Below are 19847 nucleotides of genomic sequence, written 5' to 3'. Positions count from 1 at the left end.
TGCACCAATGGCAGTTCTCGTAGATTTCTGTATTCTTAGAATTAGACTAAATTGAGTTAGATAAGTCGCAACGAATATTTTCTGTACTTCACAACTCAGGAAGAAATTGATGAATTGCCAGATTACTGGTTTTATGTGCAGTAGCATCTACTCTCGATTAACAAGAATGTTCTAGCATTACATATGTTCACCTGGACCTTATAGTGGTCATTGTTTTCTCTGCAGCACACTCGCAAAATTTTCTCCATCACCTATTTTCTACTTAGCCAACAAGGATTTGTTTCGAACACCTGGAGAGCAGATTGATTCCAACTAAGCATGGAGAACATCAAAGTGAGAGTGGCCGTAAAACCCATGTTAGATATCGGCATAATCTGTAACTTTCTGTTGCCAAACTGATGTACTCCAATCATTCTTAAACCAGTATAAAATCCAAAAAGTCTGGCAATGAATCCGCACAAGGGAAATCCGCAGCTCTATTTAACCCATGGGGGGGAAAAAAAGGAACACGAGACTCTTAAGAAGTTTTAAATTCCATATCCTTCCTCATCTTTGAGTACATTAAGGAAGCACTTGTCTCGGTGTAACACAATTCAGATTGCATGGCATTCCAGACTTTACAAGCTATTTCCAAGTATAGTCTGTTATCCTCACATCAGAAAAGGAAGCAAAAAGAATAGGTGGAATAATGTGAAGCTGAGCAAAGCGAAACAGGGGAACCACGACAGTGCAAGGTCTTCAACTAAAATGATCCGTCATAAGATGTAAGATGAGTATTAGTTGGACTCTCCATGGCGAAGAAATAGGTTGAACTTCGATCTGACGTCTGCAGGAATGCGAACAGGACGGTAGCTTTTGTCAAGCCAAACAGCCGTGGCTTTAGCCTCCAATATGGGCTGGAAAAACGAATAGACAAGTTTTAACACGATGAATCCTTGATAAGTACAATTAAAGCTTAAAGACAAAATCTGAACCTCTTCATTTGGCAGCTTGAAGATGAAGTGTTCAAAGAACAACCGAGCAGCTGAAGAGTCAGATACCCTAACCTTCACAACAAACTTGTCTCCACTCTGATCAAATAGACAAAAGCATGAGAACTGGTATCACATCCTAAGCTAGCAATGAGTCTCAGCAGTCCTCCTAAGCTCCGCTAACTGAAGCACAGCATAGTGTTAGTCGCTCCTCGTCCACTTCTCTAACTACTTTATTTTAAGCGCAAAACTCATTTACAACTCGAAAAATGTCCAACAAGTACATTCATGCTGGTGCTGTAAGGGGTCCCCCTATATCAAAATCTGAGAAATCAACCTTTCCACGTAAATATTTATCTTTTTTTTCCTTTTTAATTTCAGCCTTTAAATCACATTAACCAATTCAGACTAATTTGATTACTGTCCAGCAATAAAACAGCACTTCAATATATGGAGTTTAAGAGAAGTCAGTGCACAATTATCTTCACTGATGTGGGCGATCGTGTTTGAGAGATGACTTCAGATTTCGGGATGACAATGGACCCAACAATTACTGATCAATAATAAGAAGCGTGAAATGCTTAGCAAAAAAGATGCAGAATGGAATACCTACACGTAAAGGTGCAAGAAACTTGAGGGTCAGTTCTGACAATGCTAATGAATCACCAGTGCGTGCAACTGCATCAGCTTTTACACCGATCCTCTCCAGAAGTTCGTGACGGCCTGTTTAAGTTACGAAAGTAAAATAAGAGCTTTTTGGAGAACTATGATGGGAAGTCACCCATTCAAAGCACACAAAAAATTGTCTCTATATATCCTATCCAATCATGGTAACACCATGTAACTCAATCAAGCACTTAGTACTACATTTTCATTTATTTTTTCTGGCCAGTTCAAGGTATTTGGTACAAATGGCAGTTTATTTAGCAGAATGATGGTTCACTGTCTCACTGTAAATGTCATGCCTGAAAATCCATATCCCTGATCAGTTTAATCTATGTGAGAAGGAAAGTCTCATCTTTTCATCTCTATGCTGTTGCAGTCATTTAAACACACTCATCAGGCAGTATGAGTGATCATTAAGAAAGCACGAAAGATTAGTTTTTGTCGGATGATAGTCAGACCATGTCTGAAGAGTATATCAAAATTATTGAGGTGCTATGCAGAGTATATAGCACTTGCATTTGTAAAACCAAAGAAAAGCAGAACTGCAAGTGATATGTGGTTGTAACCACAACTTAGACAACAAAGTTTATACCTGATCGCTAGACATCCACTTCTAAAGCTTGAACTTCATTTATCTAAATTTCAAAACAGGTTGAGAATGACAAGACTTTCTTCTTGCTTATGGTCCTAATTCCTAAATAATCTACTAGCAATGGATAAGTTAACATACTAAAAACTTTTAGCTACTTTAACAAGTGTGTATCATCAAAATGCTAAAACTTTTACAAGAGGAAGCAGCGCAACACAGATAAGGAAGCGCTTGAAGAAAAGAAGAGGAACCAAATGCATCTAGTGGTAGATATAGCAATCTGTAATAAGATTTCCCGCTAGAGCTTTTGCTTCTGGTAATCAAAATTTACGGATATCAACATTTGCTCTAACCCCTCAACAAAAAAGGTAAAGTTTGCTGGCATGTCCTAGAAAGATGTTCTCAGCCGAACTTACGAACAACAAAAGTTGAAAAGCCAATTCTTTAAGTTCAGATAATTTGCATTCATGACGAAAATCGTAGGCTACAAGACAATCAAGCTAATCATGAAGTCGTGAAAAAAGTCTCACCATGCTGGCAATAACTTGCATAAACGGCATTATTGACAACACCATACTGATCCAACTCATAATCTCTGACTTTGAGCTCAACTTCATGGAACCCACCCATTCTGCCAAGATATAAACATACTGCTGGTTAACATAAGCAAAAGGTGTATTGTCCACAATCACACGACAGCTACAATAAAATCTAAATCCTAAACCACATGCTGTAGACAACCACAATAGCATTGCATCTTCTTAGGAAGTGAGTACACAATTTATCAAGAGTGGTCCATTTCCAAAAAGGCTTCCAAAAAGGCTAAATCTGAACCGTTGAATTACGCTCTGCATTTTCACAACCCATATAGAGAGATGTTCACTACCCAGTCTAATATTCATCAGATAAACACTAGCACGGCATAAAACAAACAAATAAGCAAAAAGATGAATCCTTTTTCACTAACAACAAAGTCCACCAAATTCAACCTTCCTAAAGAGTTTCAATAAACTTGTAAAACAAAAGAAACTTTCCCTTCCTAAGTTTCAAAAAATTGCAAGCAAGAACAAAGCGAAAGAAAAAGGTTAAGAATACCAATCCACCTAGTACATTAGTCACCATTCTGCTAGCTAAAAAATTTGGCAGCATAAAAAAAAATTGGATATTCAAATCCCATTTTTTCTTATTATTAAAAATGAAAAAGAGTCCAAATTGGTATCCTATTTCAGAAAGAGTTTAATAGAAAGCACCCTCATGGCCTCACTTCACTCAAAGGAGGTGAAAAAGTTTTAAGTACCCTTTGCCACCTTTGAAGTCCAAGATTGCAACAGATTTTGAGACCCTTTTAGCCAGAATGGGAGTTGACTTGAGTGGTGGAAGCCGGAGATGCCGCCGGAAGCTGAACGGAGAATTGGGTGATCGCCGGTGAACATCGCACCATGGAGCAAGAGCACGTGAGGAGGTGGGAAAGGTCGAATGTGACATTTTCGTGTTTGTCCGTGATTATGGCCTTTTGGACTCTGGATATTTTGAGAATCAATTTTGGTGGGCTTTCCTTCCATTTTCTTCTTGTGTATTTTTGGGCGTTACGATATAGGTGCCAGCTCCCAAGTTCCAACACCTTCGCCGCCGTATTCATGTCACGTGCACGATACGTGTTCACCAAATGTCCGTTTTTTTTTAATTAACATTCATCGCGAGGACCTTTGAATCTTAAAAATTACACTTCTGGCACAAGTACTTATTACAAAAGTACCTTTAAACTAGCATCTTGACCCATGATGTGCATGGATTTATATTTTAATTCAAAACAATATTTATTTATTATAGTATAGGATAAAGTATATGAAAAAGGTAAAAAAGTTTAAAGAAGTGTATGCTTAACATGTTAAAAAAATGTTTATTTCGTAAGTACAAAATGGATTTTCTTAATTTTAATATCTTAAATAAGTTGAAACCAAACTTTGTTAGCCTATTGTCTGTCAATATATGATAACAATTTGAATAAAATAATTTAAGTTATAACGATTTACATGATAGTATAATTGTAAACTTATTTATCAATATATCATGCTATATCTATATATAAAAAAAATTTAACATTAAAAATATAAAGTATAACTAATTCATTTTTCGCAATTTTATAAAATTTTTCTCTCATCTTGTAATCCTAAAATTGTTGAGTGTTTATAGAATAATGTTCTTCATAAATTTTAATATAGATTTAAAATAATATTTGTAAGATGTGTTTTTAAATTTTCAAACCTTCCTGTCATATTCTTACAATCCATTTTTTCTTCTCCCCTCTCTTTGTCCAATCTTGTAGTAGTTTACCTTTCTTATTCGATTTTTTCCATTACTCTTTAATTCCTTGCTGTTCTCTGCCTATAGCTAACCTCTAACTTTCTGTTTTTGCCACCCAATTTCCTATTCTTTTCCCTTCACCATTCTCCTAAACACTTCAAATTTATAATTTGTTTTTTTAGGCTAATAGTACTTTGTTTTTTATTTAGTGATTTCATAATCTAGGATTTACAAATGGTACCATTATTGATATTTTAAATCCATGACCAATGAATATTATTTTCTTTTTATTTTCTATATAATTTGCTATTTTAGTTAGGATTACTGAGTTGAAGAGTAAAATATTGTTATTTACTTTTTTTACTTTTAGTAGGGTTAGTGATTTTCCTATTTATGTTCCCTCACATTTATAGATTTCAAATCAAATTCCAATATAAGTGGACCACTTCCTACTTTTTAAATCAAAAAGCATGAAATGATATATAACAATTAAAAAATTTTAAATTTTTATAAAAAGAAAGAATGAAGAGTTATAAGTATTCTGATTTAACCATCCTAAAAATAGAATAAGGAGTTATAAGTATTTTGATAAAACCCTCCTTACAACACATATAGATATAGAATGAGGAGTAATACAAATAGAATGAGGAGTTATAAGTATTCTGATAAAACCCTCCCTACAACACATATAAATTGTCAAATGGGAAATTAGTTGTTAAACATTTAGAAGTATTTTGAGTATTTAAATTGCAGGAAATTAATTACCAAGCACCCCAAAAATTATTTTTAATGCTTAAAAGTGTTTTTTCGTAAAAGCAACGCAACCCCCAAATGGGGTCTAAAGCTAAGAAGTATGATCAAGAATAGGCATGATTGTTCCTTTTTTTGTTATGAAGCATTTTTTGTTGGTCAAACGAGAGAAGTGTTCATTTACAATTCTTTTTTTATACCATCAATTTTAAATCATATGCTACATAACGTGAATTCTAATTTGAATTCGAATCATGCAAGTGTATCATACATTCATTGCTATTAGTGTAAAAAAAAACCATTATATTATTATTGCAAAAAATGTTAATTCATATTTCAAATATATCAAAAAAAAAAAAAAAGAGTTGAACTCTATAAGGCTTGCTTAAATTTGGATCCAAATGAGGCATAAAATTGGGATAACCAATAGCGCATATACACTCACGTAACATTTCACAATCCAAAATGTACTCAGCTAGTTAGCTGTGAAATTTTCTATTTAGGTAACATGCATGGTTGGCTTTGTGATATCCAAAAGTTTTTTTTTTTTTTTTTTTGGTGTTATCCAAGAGTTGAATACACACGTATCTCCGCCATCGCCATAGCTAATTAACAAGAAGTTGGAAGTTGCCCGCTTCCACATAATTTTTGGTCATTGTTACTCAACAGCACCATGAAGTTGTACAGCAATTCGTTTTTGGAGTTTTATGCTTCCAATTATTAATGAAATAATAATCAATATCTTATTGCAACAATGGAGGTTTGAAAAGTCCATAACCAATGGTGGATGCTACTATTACTGTCCCCATTGTCCAGCACGTGTCCTCTCTCTCACGGCCCAGCCTAGAACAGATTATTGGAATTTGGAAGCTCCATTAAAAGTCATTGCCGCGCATTAAATTGCAAGGCTCACGACTCTTCTCGGCTAAAGTCTGCCATGATGTTCTCTCTCAACCCTCGTTCTCCCATTTGGCATTTGCCCGCCAATTCCCCGCTCCATCTCCTTCCACTCCTTTTTCATGGCAACTATTCATAAAACAGTCACGGTCCCTTTCTTAACACATTTTTTTCGGATAGAAACAGTAGAAAGACTGATTAATTGCCGACAAAATAACACATTATCTTGTAGGTAACAATCAACTTTAATCACTGGAATTGGTTCAATAGTCAAAATAAAATTTTCCTTTTCACTTTCAACTTCAGAGTTCGGGTGGGGAAGAGCGTAGGGAGGGATGGAAGATAAAAGAAAAAAGGAAAAACATTTTAGCATTTTTTATTTTCTCATGCGTTTGACGGGTATTTTTTTTGTGCATCTGTATGAAAAAATCTGCTGCAACAACGGTATCATTGAAGTTCCTTCAATCTGCTTATACTGCAGTTGATGATCTTCTTGTTCTACTAGTCGATTTATCTGCAGATTTTAACACAGAACAGGAACGGGGATGAAGAACTTGTAATTTTGCTTCTATAACCAATTATATATTCCTGGTATTATTGGTCAATTGGGCCAATCGGCACTCCTTCCATTCGATACATCACATCATATAAAAGATGGAATGTACCTTTCCGAAACACTAACGATCAATAGTTCATCTTCCATAATTAAGTGATCACTCTGGCTCTACATAGGGATCAATTGTGCAGATGTCATTTTCTCTAATCTAATAATGGAAGATTCATTACAACAATGGATATCACCTATTCATGATAACTCGCTCTCCCTGGATTTGAAAAGGATTTTGCTTCTAAGCAAACTGTCTGGATCAATTGGTACGACATGGAACATTAAGGTTATCACAAGTTTTGTCAAGCTGTCAGGTCTCAGGTGACCCTAGTCTTTGGACAAATCGTGTCTTTTAGATTCTGTGGTCAGCAGTTTAATGATCAAAACTACCCTAATTGACTATAAACAGTGCAAGAAAGAAAAATAACTCCAGAGCTAGATCATAAAGCTTCGTATCATATAGCTGTGCTGCAGATTCATACATGGATGTTCCCTTGCTGATTTTACACAAACAATTTGGTGGGTAAAAATATGAAGAAAACAAACAAAGGTGAAACACTACATTCGCTAGTTAAAGCATTATTGCACTACAAGTATAAGGATTGGGGGTCACAATAAGTGTGGTATCAGGGAAAAAAGATCACTCGGTAACAACAACCTACAGGATCAAACACTATAAGATACATTATTTCATTGCAAGTTAATCAAGTCAAAGAGGCCAAGAGGTATGAAACTGAGGAAGTTCACCATATCCTTCTCCCACCATTTTCTCTAGTCCTTGCGCTTCACACCCAGGAGGTCCCTAAAGAACAAGCCATTCCTCATCAATGGCATGAAAATGAAACTCACTGACAAATGTTATCTAGTTTAAAATAAGCTCCTTTCACAAGTAGCAATTGAGTAGAATATAGCTCTTTTCTCCTTTTTTCCTTTCTCTTTATTATTAATTTTTTAAAGACAACTACGCATAATAACCAGGCCTGCTGGAAATTTTGAGAGCAAAAGTATCAGAAGATTCAATTGAAAATTGACAAAGACTCAACGTACTGGGAAATTAGCACATGCTTGGGTTGGAGGTACGGCATCCATGTCCAACGAGTTGAAGTCATAAAATAGACTTGCTGCAGACAGTTTCATGGAGAGAAACTGAGAGAAAGACAAGAATAGATCAACAAAGAAGCGAGTAATGAGGTTTAAAAAAACAAAGTACAGTATGTTGGTTTTCTTTAAAGGAAACAACATACATCAATCTGATTTTGCAAAGAGCGGACATAATTGATTATTACATCCAACATGACTGCCATTCCCATAGACTGCAACCATTGATGAATGATATCAGTTAAAAGAAGAACAGAAGAAAAGGTGGAGTTCATAACTGAAGAGAGGAGAATAAGGGACTCAATGAAGATTAGGCTAGATTATACTACTTTGCAACCTTATAAAGGGATGCATCAAAATGAATTAAATACAGAAAATTGGAGGAGAATTATTAGCTTGCAATTGAGGAACTGCAAAATAAATATGTCGAACGTACTTACCTTGTAACATCCTGGTACTAGATCTTGCAAACATCTGAGCTTCTGGTTTATTTTCTCTCTTCGCATCTATAGAGCAGATGGAAAAAAACCCCATTATTAACTTGATTTTCTACCCCTTTTTTTGAAGATAGGGTTAATGAACTCATCAAAACGTTTTGGGATAGATCATAACCTAGTACAACATCTGAGATATATTACCCGTTGCAAAGAATAAAGAAATATCCTTTTGTGTTACCAGATTGATGTAGAATGAAGCAAACCAATAATCATACATATGAGATACTATTACAGTATTACTAAGGACTAACCCTTTCGGCCAGGCTGTGACTATCAGTTGCTTGGCCTCTCTTTGCTCGGACATGAACAACTTCTTTTGGCTTCTCCGTTTCCTTACCATTACTTCTTTTTCGCTTCTTTTCCCCATAGTTCTATCAAAACCGCAGCACAAAAAATTTAATTTGCAGAAAAAATCATCTTAAGATGAAGAAAGATCAAGTAAATTTAAAGTTAGCACAAGAAACATTAATTGGAAAAGAAAATGTCGAAGAAATAAGAATTACGTACATAGGTTCCTTTAGGCTTGTTTACAGGAATTCCAGCACTTGCAGAACCACGAGAAGACGAATTAGCCAGATAGTCTGGTTCAGATAATGATGAGTTACTATCGTTGCATCCATGGCTGATTGGAACACCCCCTTGAGGAAAGAATTGAGCTGCTGACTCAAAATCTAGTGGAACTTGAAGATGGTGAGGATGGTTGGCATTAGGATTATGGGATGCATCATTACTGAAACAAAATGGGATTTGAGATTGTTGACGATTATGATCAGAAAATCCCACATGGGTAGTCAAAGACAGCAATTCTTGAACATTTGGGTTGAAACTATCGATTTCAGTGAGGCTGTTAACCACGTCCATGTTGGAGTTCATCATGGCGGCTGAGATAGAAGATTTATGATTGTTCTCGTTGATCTACAGTGGATTTTATCCTGAAAATGGACATATATACTGGATAACAGTTCTCGGTTGGTATGCTAGATTACGTGAGAGTCGTACTAATGTTGTCAAGTGTAAACTCTGGTTGTAATACAGGAATTAATGAACTGGATAGCTGGCTGAGCTACGATACTGGGTTCTATAGTCAAGACGCGTAATAATTTAATATGCACTTTTTTACATTATTCATAATATATACTTTCCAACACGAGCCGTACTACTAATATTTCGTATAAAGAAATAAATTGGGTAGAAATTAAATCAATTTGTTTTAATCATGCATACAAATTTGTACTACTTGCTTCAATATAATGTACCGTACGTATAGCAGCAAAGGATTTGTATGCATCATGTTTATCGTCTACGGGCGTCAAACATTTGTTTCATATGCATTGAGGCGATACATTTTCAAAGAAAAGAATGTATGTTCAGTTCAATGCATACATGAGTTGTGTGGATCAGAATCGTTTTTTTAATTATGCTTTTTCCTTAAATTATAACTATTTCATGTATTGTATATAGAGCTCGTTTTAAACTGAATTCTTGAATTTGCTTTTAGTTTCGCATCCTAAGTTATATGTGGTTCTTAACTATTTTATCTTTCAACTTTCGGCTTTTTATAAATCTTAATTAAAAAGTTAAATTAGAATCAATCAAGAACAGACCGTAATGATACAAGTCTCGTATGTTTTATAAATTAACTCTATTTCTGATTTTTACGAATTCTTTTACATTGTAAAAGAGATCAAGAGCGCGCGACTCTCCTATTCTCTATCAAAAGCTAAATTACTTTATAAACGTTATTATTTTGTCGTCTTCCTATTAAATTTAGTGCTGTGAACTTTTTCTTTTCTTTTTTTCTTTCTTTTTTTTTTGAATTCAATAGTTTGTTGTTTTTTAAGTAATGATTGGGATTCTTCCAAAAAAAAAAAAAAAAAAACTACTTTGCGGGTCCACATTCACTTTTCATATTTAGTAAGTCGGACCACAAAACACCTTTGATCATGTACTCTACCAATTGGGGTTGCAAGTAACTCATTTCACACTTAGGCGTTGAGTTTCAAGGAAATGAGCAATGGGCGGGGGTGTGATTTTCTTGATGAAATTTGCTATCATTCAAATCAAAGCTTACTCAACATTGGACTCTCGAACTTTTGGGATGACATATCTTTGGGAAGAGATATGAGACTTTTACTTGAAACGTAGACTAATGATGTCATGTCATGAGTGCATGATAATTTTGTTAGGTATTCATGAACCATTTGTCATGGGGTGAAAATCAATCACATCCAAGGGTCATGAACTAATCAAAACCAGCAACAAACGATAACTAAACAGTGATTAAGCTATGGTTGGTTTCTATTGTCATTTGCAGAAGTCAGTACTATTCAAGACTTGCAGATCATGCGAGCACAAGATCGAAAAAGGAAAATTAGAGACCTAAATGGAAATGGCCTTCTGTCCTTGCATCTTTTCCATAACCTGTCATATACAACTTCACAAGGACATAATCGTGCAGTAGAAGGAAGAATCTTGATCTCTTCTTAATTAGCATCAGCGGATTGCCTGGCTGCATATGGTTAAATAATATTAAGTTCAATTCAGAAGTTGAGTGCTTATTAGTCCAACATAGATGTAAGTTTGTTTGTCTTTATACTTGGGGGAAAAGATCGATGATATTATGTACCACCCTTACAAACCGAGGCTTGTATTTATACTACAAAAACTCGTGCAGACAATTCATGCTGTTTAAAATTTTCTGGTGAGTAAAGAAACTAATTTTTCAAAAGAAATTTACATGAACTACTAGATGTTGAACAAAAATTGGGAGGGCAGGGGGGGACGTTGGTTCAGCTATACTTGGTTTCCAAATGGCATTGCAACGATAAGGGGGAATGTGCTAAATCTAAAAGGCTCCATAACTTTTACATTCAGAAATATAGTTGACATGTAGAAGATGTTTTTGAAAAAATTAATAACATGAGTAATTATAAATCACAGTTCGAAATTCAGCTACTTTAGAACTAGTATATTAATACCACCTAAGACCAAAGTCTAAACTAATCAAAAAGATCATCATGAAGCAGATTGCCATCATTTTAGCTACTTTTTGTCAATGAATATGCAAGTATTTACGTATGTCATATCACTTCCTGAAGGTCTTCATTAGTTAGACTTGTTCAGTTGGAAAGAAATATGCACTAGTGGTAGAACTAGCATATGATCATTTTTGTGCATGAGAATCTCCACTCTATACTGGCCGGCGGAGAACTCCCAACCACCAATGATCAGATCGATTGTCAAAAGGTTATCTTTTTCCCATGAATAAAAATCAGTGAACTTTGCCAGAAATATCAATGAACAAGCCATCCATAGTACCCCAAATGACAATCAAACAATCATCCTTAAATAAGTTTCTGCATTGAACCGAATCCAACTTCCAATGATCAGCTTCAATTCTTGTTGTTTCAGTACATTTGGTACTTACGAACTGATTGATTTGATAATGCTCTACCGATTCATACACTAAAGAATGGTGCACCATACTTCAAGTAGGACTATCACAGATGCGCAAAAGATTGTGATCAAGACCTTGGAACATAGCGATGTGCTACTTATCTTCTATCAAAGTTGGAAGATTTAAATCACAATAATTCAATCGCTACACTAAAAACACTGCATATTGGTGCAGTGTTGTGTCACGAGTTTATCTACCATTCGTCATTGCCTAAGATTTTAAGCTGCTTTTTCCATCGAACTTTAAGAATAGCCCATAAACGGTTGCCACACTGAACAATTTGTAAATTGGTGGGTTAAACATGGCCACGTAGCCCTCAAACAAAATTCTTTTGTTTTACAAAAAAACATAACGGGGAACATTGCTTTACATGGTCTGGTTTGGACCACGAATCAAGTTTGCAGCATAATAATTGTCCGAGCCCCTAATTCAGATATTTATGATTTGAAGTTCATATTGTACTATTACTTGGTCATCATACTAGGTCCATTCGGATAGTCACAATCTCTAAAATTTTGTTTTCGATCATTAGCTAAACTTATTTTTCTTGCTAAACTTTTATGTTTTCAATCGCTTTTGCTCTTACATAAATCACATCCTAAGCAATGCTATAACATTCTTTTAAATGCACGCTGACCGGATCACGATTGCAACACTTATGCAAGATGACGAACAGATAATGCATGAGCGAATGACATGACATTTCATGTAATGTTCTAATTCAGCACATAAACAAATAACACAAAGAAAGAAAAAAGCTACTTAATTGAATGCAGTAAACTCCAAGCCTTAGAAGTTTCAGAATGTACAACTTTCGTAATCTTATGCAGCGTATTACAATTGCATAAACTTGAAACCAAAGGGTCCAAAACTACTTCTTAGAGAATATACAACTTTCATAATCTTAGATTGTTACTGTACGCTCGAGTCTTTGATCACAATGTCGGAAAAAATAATCACAACTAGAGAAACTAGATTATGGTTTTGACGTGAATACATTCGCTTTGCTCAAGGTAACATGCCTCCACTATATTATTACTAGCTTTGTGACAATTCCCTCTAGAAATTATAAAGTCAAACTAGAGTTCCTGACAGCAATATAAAGAAACTCTCACTAGAGTAATTTAGAAAATTTGTATTTGGATTTGAGTAGAAGAAGAATAAAAAGTAAAAATTATGTTTTTGGATGTCTGAATCCTCTTATTTACAATGTATAGACACCCTTAAACAAATTAGTATATTTTTAGAAAACACCCTTAAATGAATAGGTACATCTTTCAAATGATCAATGGACACTTTTTAAAAGTAACACTGCTTTATTTTAGACATAATTCTAAATATTCAACTTACATAACTGTTAATTGAAACAAAATATTAAAAACTAAAATTAATTTTGGATCATTAAGTATATACTAACCCAATAGTCAAAGAAGAAAAATGTAAGTGAAATTTTGGAGTTCCCTCCATGATTTTCCACCATCTAATTAAATTTATTTGTATTGATCCGTAAACTTCTATAAGCTTTCCACAGATTTTTCAACGTTGGGTCATCACTTACCATGTCCAACATGCCAACTTGACCAGAATTTTGATTTAGGCATCCAATAATCCCCCAGTTGAGTGCAACTTCTACTTATTTTTCACATATATCATGGGTACAATTTCACCTTATTTTTCACATACATCACAATATACCCAGGTTATTACATTTTGGGTCCGCCTACCTTCATGCAGGCTACGTACTTAAATCCATGCACGTAGTTGTTGTAGACCTGCATTTCACTTTTTCTTATGCTACCCATTCCAAGCAAAAAGCCAATTTTAGCTTCCCTTAATGCAAAAGCAAAGTATTGATTTTTATTCACACACTTTCATGTTTCGGTTGTGTACAACCTTGAAAGAAACTGTTACTCATGCTGCCATTTGGAGCTAAAATTTCCTTCACGGGATTATTTAATACTGATACTCATATCTACATAAGGTCCTGCGTCGACATTTTGGGTTAGAAAGTACCATAGGTTTAGAATTGAGTGAAATCTGTGATCATTTATGAAGAAATCTTGATGCACAAAGAATAAAGTTGGTATGCTTTTGCCGGCTATCCCCTCCATCCAACATCTATCGAGATGTCTAAATGTAAGCCATATTTTCCATGCCTACCCTAAACTAAAGGGCCTCTTTTTCTATGACGAACGACCCTATAGGGATGGGTTTATATCCTTCAGTCATATTGGCGTATGTAGCTCACTTTTCAATTGACATGGGATTTAGAAAAAGCAAGAAGTGTTGTTATGCCAATGTCATATTAATCAATAATCACAAGATTTTTGTTTTTTTTTTGTTTTTTTGGCTTTTTACTACTCAGAAAATTGTATAGGAAACTACCAGCTGCGTCGCACTAGCTTGAAGTTATATCCTATGCTGTCCAAACATACAAGTTTAATTGAAACCAATGAAAGATAATTAAGGATCCGGACCTCTTGGTTACTTTCCTCCATTTATTTATAATGAATGCATAATTAAGACTGAAACCTAATCCAAACATTCCATTGTTTTATGTCAATTAATAAGCTATAACATAGTACTGTAGATAATTTATTGGATAAGATATTAATTACCGTTTGATTTCTACGAAATACCTGGCGGCGCACAAGTACTTAAAGTTCAACATTATATGTGGAATTGCTCAGTCGAATGCCAAAACATTCTTATCTATTTAGTTTGAGTTTTGGCATGCAATTAAGTTATATTAATCATGAAGAGTGTTATGGATAATTTTGATTTTAACGCAAAAAAAATGTTTATGTTTTATGTGAACATCTTTTCTAATTTTTTTTTATTTCACATATATCAAATCATCATTACAGTACATTCTTTTATAAAAACTCTTAAAAATAGCAATTCAAATTGGCTATGATTCTAATGTGATACTTACCATCAGGACATCATGAGTTTTGAGAATATATATATATAGTTACCGGAAAATTCTTTCTGTTTGAAAAATAAAATGTGTAGAAAAATATCTTTAAATAATGCTAATGTCAATAGAGTGTTTGAGTAATACCTAGTCGTGTGATTGGAAAAAGGGCAAAAAGGGCAACAAAAAAAAAAAAAAAAAAAAAAACAGGCCCATGACTATAAGTATAAGTAAAAAGTGCATTCAGATTTGTCGTTATTCGATTTGGACTGATTCGGGCCCACTTCTCCAACTGGCCTAATCTAAGACCTAGATGCCAACTCAGTGATATACCCACTCTAACAAACCCTAGGCCAGACTATAAATTCTTTGCCCACTTCTCTTTTTGCAATTCTCCTACTTTCCTCCCAAATTAAATCTCTTTTCTCAACCAACTTCAGTTTTGAGAAGTAAAAATATGATACGACAGTTTAAGAAAACATTCAGAGGCTCAAAACAAAAAAAAAGAAGAAGAAGAAAACATTCAGGAATTCATGAAATGAGCCTGTAAATTGGGCTTTATGAACACATATTTTGTTTGTTAGGAAAATTTACTTCAAAACATTTTATATAAGGGTTTGGCTAACTGACAACCATTTCACTCTCAATAGATGCTCGTTAAAAGAGGTTTCAAATGTTAATTTTGTTGCAAAAGTGTTTTTTTTTTTTTTTTCAAAATCTTTCATCTTCCCATTCCTTTCTGCACTCTTTCCTCTCTATGAGTGTCAACCACGGAATTCGAACCCTGAACCTAATAAATGGGGATTGAGAATGTATCTAAATGCAATAAATGTGAGTGTAAGTATTCATATGATGAATTAAGTATAATTTAGATGTATTAAATCAAACAAAAAGGGGAGGGTTGAGTTGGGTAATAAGGGGGAAATGATTATAAGTAGGAGGTTTCAAGTTCAAGACCTTTCATTTACCGGAACAAAGGAAAACTTTTTAAAAAATTAAGCAAAAGGGACCGAAAGAATAGAAGCAGCCATCAATCAGTCTGTCCTCAACTTACGTTTGTTTACTTTCAAATCTAATGGCTTTTAAATGGGACTACTTTCGGCCCACTTGTTCGACGAGCCAACTCCCAAAGGCGAGAACTGACAGGCTCAGAATAACTGGGGGCCCAAAGATGCCAGAGAGCCTTTCCAGCAAGAAATTTTTGTTAGAACTTTTTCGTTTTTAAGGTCTTTGTTTCTATAATTATTAATTATTGAGGCCAAAAATTCTTCTCCCCAGTCACTTAAGTTACAAGCAAATGACCTGTAATCTAAAATTCTGAATCTACAAGAATCTTATACTCAATTCCATTCATCCTACCTATACAAACTGGTAAAATTGGAGGAGAAAACAAAGTTTTTTTTTTTTTTTTTTTGAAGTGTAAAGAAAAATTAAGTCCAGCACAGGATGATGGCTAATTTAATTTTTAGAGGGCAAAGGAGCACAGCAGTCAAGAATAAGAAGAAGAGGAGGCATTTTATTCAGTACATACATAGCCTCTTCTTAATTACCATACGTCCAAGTAATTAATTATCTGTCTTAACTCTCAAGCAAAACATTTGATACTTTTTTCTTTTTTTAGTACTACTTCGTGTAAGGTACATTTGAACGATAAATTTAAGAAAGAATCATTTATCTTCTGCAATATTTAACAAAGAATCCGTTGTCCCGCAGTTTACACCTATGGCAGGACGGCATTCAGGTCCAGAAAATACAAACAAAATACTTCAAAGACAAACAGAGGATCGAAGGATCAGGCAGTGTACCTGTTGTTGTTCAGAGCCTGTACCACTGAGTCAACGTCAAACCCTTCAGTTGGATGAAAACTCTTTTTTTGATTATAAAACCCTTCAGTTGTTTATATCTATTATGACGATCCAAATGCTTCTTCTTCTTCTTCTTCTTCTTCTTCTTGAGCCTTATAACCAGAGAGAGAGAGTTGACATTCGAATAATTCAGGAGTAAAAAATGCTACATCAGGATGCAAGACAATTCAGTGAAATTAAATCCTCAGGGAAAGTAACAAATCCTCAGCCCATCAATGGAAAACGAATATGATGTGATGCATAAGCAAGTACTGCTACATAGGATATGGGGAATGCAACCAAAAGGTAACCCTCCCTCCCAAGGGAATGATTTTTGAACTCCTAAGGGAATCATGTGCAAGACAATCCAGTCCAAAGTTACTAGTTAAATCAATCTTTTCCAATTCTCATTATCCAAATAAGAGAGCCATCATCCTCGTGCCCGGAAGATGCCATGATCACCTTCCAAGAATTTAATTGCCATCAATCGTGTCCATTTCTATCCAATGCTCATGACTAGTGCACAGAGACCTGATTGATGGTACGAGTGTAGTACATCATTCACATGGTTTTAATCAAGATTAACTGCAGCAGTTTGATCTGGTATCATTTAGAAGAGGAGGCAGTTTTTGTAACTGACATCAGGGATTTGTAGTTTTTTTTAGTCGTTTTAAGTTTTCTTCATGACTAAAGAAATGTTTGCATTAACTATATATAGAGGTAAAAGAAAAGAACTCATTCATTTTCTGATGCTATTTCCCTCTTTTGAGATGGACGGAATGGACGCAAGTAATTCACTAATTTGTCTCTGGAAGCTGGCCTTGGTTTACAAGTCTCTCACCAGTAGAAAATATGCCTAGCTAGCTAATGGAGACTCCTTTTTTTTTTTTTTTTTTTTTGGGTAACTTTAAGAAGCTTGTTATGAAGAAGTTTTAAAAATTTGTATCGGACCAAATATCTGATAAATTCGATCCCTAATAAATCGAAGGACTCTGATCTCAATTAACTTAACCATGGACCAAAATGATCAGACGAAAACAGTAACAAGATCAGATAGAATCCAGCATTCTTGTGTTCCCATCTTTTTCTTCCGCAGCCCCCACCAAAACTTTTACGTAACTTATCTAACTAGAGATTGGTCACCAGACAGCTCCGCTGTCTGTCCAAATTTATGAACAGACGTATTTCCTGGCAATTGTTATCTCTTTTTCTTCATTCCCCCTCAGGAATGTGATAAAAAAATATTGTGAGTTTGGTATGGGACAAGTTGGACCTTTGTACTACATAGAAACTACAATGTGAAATCGCAGAATACAAGAGCCATGAAGATGTACAGCTGATTGTCTAATTATCATGCATTCATCGAACTCTATATAGGCAAACAGCTATCCATAGACGCATGCTCAATCAATATTGCCAGCTGCAGCAAAATAGCTACTTCATTCATGACGCCATTGAAAGAACACATCTTAGTTTAGTCAATTCAATTATTGAAGGCAAGCGTCTCATGAATAAGAACCACACGAAGATGTCTAATCTTCTGGCATCCAAAAATAGAAAGGTGGCAAAGCATCTATCTCTTCTTGTCCTCACTAGTCTGCTCAAAATAGAAAGATGTTCTTTTTACTCAGAATAAACCCTCTTCACAGTTTGCATAAACTCCAATAATTGATTCTCATTCAGTCCCCTTTAACTGAGTCTACATCACATCCGCTCCTTTAATTCATCTAAGAAAAGGAGCTAGGGCTATCGCGTTAGGGACCTAGTGTGAGGTGTAGGACTGCTTTCATATCTTCATCAACTCAATGCATCGCATCCTGCCTTGGTTAACTGCTTGTTTACTTTCTAAACCTCCTTTCACTGGCAGCGTTAGATCAAGTGGGATTAGCGATATGTTAAGAAATTTGCAGCCCACATTTTTTTTTGAAAAAAAATTCATTATTTAAAGTCCAAACTGCAGCAAAATGTGTGCTATCTTACTTTGGGCTAAACCGCTTATGGCACCTTAGGCATTAGCAAAATCCAGCCCAATTTTTCCGCTTCTCCCTTGAACTTTTCCCTCATTGCTTCATAAATCAACCGTATCAAGACACCTTACAAGGACCAGGAAGAAAGGAAAAGGTACATAGCAGAAAACGAGGTAAGGTGTGGGTGGAAGGAGACGTCATTGTCTTCCCTTTGGAACAGAAATTTCGCGAAAATTGATGAAGTCCAGAAATGCGACACGCCATGTCCTTTGCAACAGTGCCGCCTATTGATCAAACCAGTTAATCCCACGTTTACCATAGAGGCATAGACTTCATAGAAATATCATGTACAGTCTAGTCAGGCACGTTTCCTGCAATTAGCATCAATTGAACTCGGAGAAATGAGTAATCATTCCCCATGAAAGATTACTGATTTCATTTTCAAGACATCTTGTTTTTCTTTACTATCTTTTCTCTAGGTGTTGCTTTTTTCTGTTCTTCTAGCAATCTGTATCAAAGTGTTCATAGGAAATGCTACACGGTTTATTTTAATTTGTGCGGAGCTTTGTCACTATCATCTGTCTGTCTGTCTTAGCGCATTATCTGAACACTTGAAGCATATGTAAGCACATGTACCTATATGCCGACAAGACTTGATAGACTTCCAGTGATCCCTCTTCCTTAATTTGTTTTCCTCCTTTCTAGTTTCATTTAGTAAAGGGGGATCGTAACGCAAATCCGAATTTTGTACCTAAGTATCAACAGTACTGAGCATTGATAATGCGTCCAAATTTTGTTATCACTTGCGATGTTCACGAGATTGTTGTTCTTTATGCTAAATTCTGCTAACATGCGAGAATTCTTGTTTTCTTTTTGATCTCAAAGTCTTTTATCATGTGCCCTTTATGTGGCTAGTTTATTTGTCAACTTGTGTGCCAGCCCAAGATTGTGGTAAGGGGGATAAGATCATAAGAGGCACATTGAAGTCTTAAAGAATGAATGGGTCCATTCACATGTAGGATGCGCAGACTTAGATGCTCATTCAATGAGTATTACTACTGTTTCCCCGCACTAAACAGTGTATCACAGCAGACCTGAGAATAGCATGACCACCCCTCCCCCAACCCAAGAAAGCTCCCTCGAGTGCAACCCCAGCCATACTTTCCCACGAAGGCAAATTCCATCACAACTTTGATAAATTTAAAAGGCAATATCGTGTAGGGAAACTCCTACTAATAGGGACCTACTTTCCCTAGTTCTTTTGGCCCTGTGTTGATTCTAGT

General features: G+C 35.2%; 2 protein-coding genes across 2 annotated transcripts; both read right to left on the bottom strand.

The window, feature by feature from the left end:
* Positions 1-448: 448 nt before the first annotated feature.
* LOC113717404 (acyl-acyl carrier protein thioesterase ATL3, chloroplastic) lies at positions 449-3808 on the bottom strand. The gene is made up of 5 exons (XM_027242240.2): positions 3524-3808; positions 2757-2857; positions 1585-1694; positions 975-1070; positions 449-896 (listed from the first exon to the last, which is right to left on the bottom strand). Exons 1-5 carry the CDS (start codon positions 3709-3711, stop codon positions 777-779), a joined length of 615 nt encoding a protein of 204 aa, XP_027098041.2. The 5' UTR covers positions 3712-3808; the 3' UTR covers positions 449-776.
* A 3412-nt stretch (positions 3809-7220) lies between these two features.
* LOC113715579 (transcription factor BEE 3-like) lies at positions 7221-9321 on the bottom strand. The gene is made up of 6 exons (XM_027239816.2): positions 8887-9321; positions 8631-8750; positions 8323-8388; positions 8029-8097; positions 7832-7930; positions 7221-7586 (listed from the first exon to the last, which is right to left on the bottom strand). Exons 1-6 carry the CDS (start codon positions 9253-9255, stop codon positions 7494-7496), a joined length of 816 nt encoding a protein of 271 aa, XP_027095617.1. The 5' UTR covers positions 9256-9321; the 3' UTR covers positions 7221-7493.
* Positions 9322-19847: the final 10526 nt, after the last annotated feature.

Source organism: Coffea arabica, chromosome 11c (genome assembly GCF_036785885.1).
Source record: "Coffea arabica cultivar ET-39 chromosome 11c, Coffea Arabica ET-39 HiFi, whole genome shotgun sequence".
NCBI classification, from domain to species: Eukaryota; Viridiplantae; Streptophyta; class Magnoliopsida; order Gentianales; family Rubiaceae; genus Coffea; species Coffea arabica.
This window is presented reverse-complemented; position numbering and strand designations above follow the sequence as displayed.

Coding starts and splice junctions, on each gene's coding strand:
- LOC113715579 (XM_027239816.2), bottom strand. CDS start 9,255: ATGATGAACTCCAACATGGACGTGGTTAACAGCCTCACTGAAATCGAT. Junction 8,389..8,630: donor GTCACAGCCTGGCCGAAAGG/GTTAGTCCTTAG, acceptor TCTGCTCTATAG/ATGCGAAGAGAGAAAATAAA. Junction 8,098..8,322: donor TAGTACCAGGATGTTACAAG/GTAAGTACGTTC, acceptor CAATGGTTGCAG/TCTATGGGAATGGCAGTCAT.
- LOC113717404 (XM_027242240.2), bottom strand. CDS start 3,711: ATGTCACATTCGACCTTTCCCACCTCCTCACGTGCTCTTGCTCCATGG. Junction 2,858..3,523: donor GACTTCAAAGGTGGCAAAGG/GTACTTAAAACT, acceptor ATATCTTGGCAG/AATGGGTGGGTTCCATGAAG. Junction 897..974: donor TCAAGCTGCCAAATGAAGAG/GTTCAGATTTTG, acceptor TCGTTTTTCCAG/CCCATATTGGAGGCTAAAGC.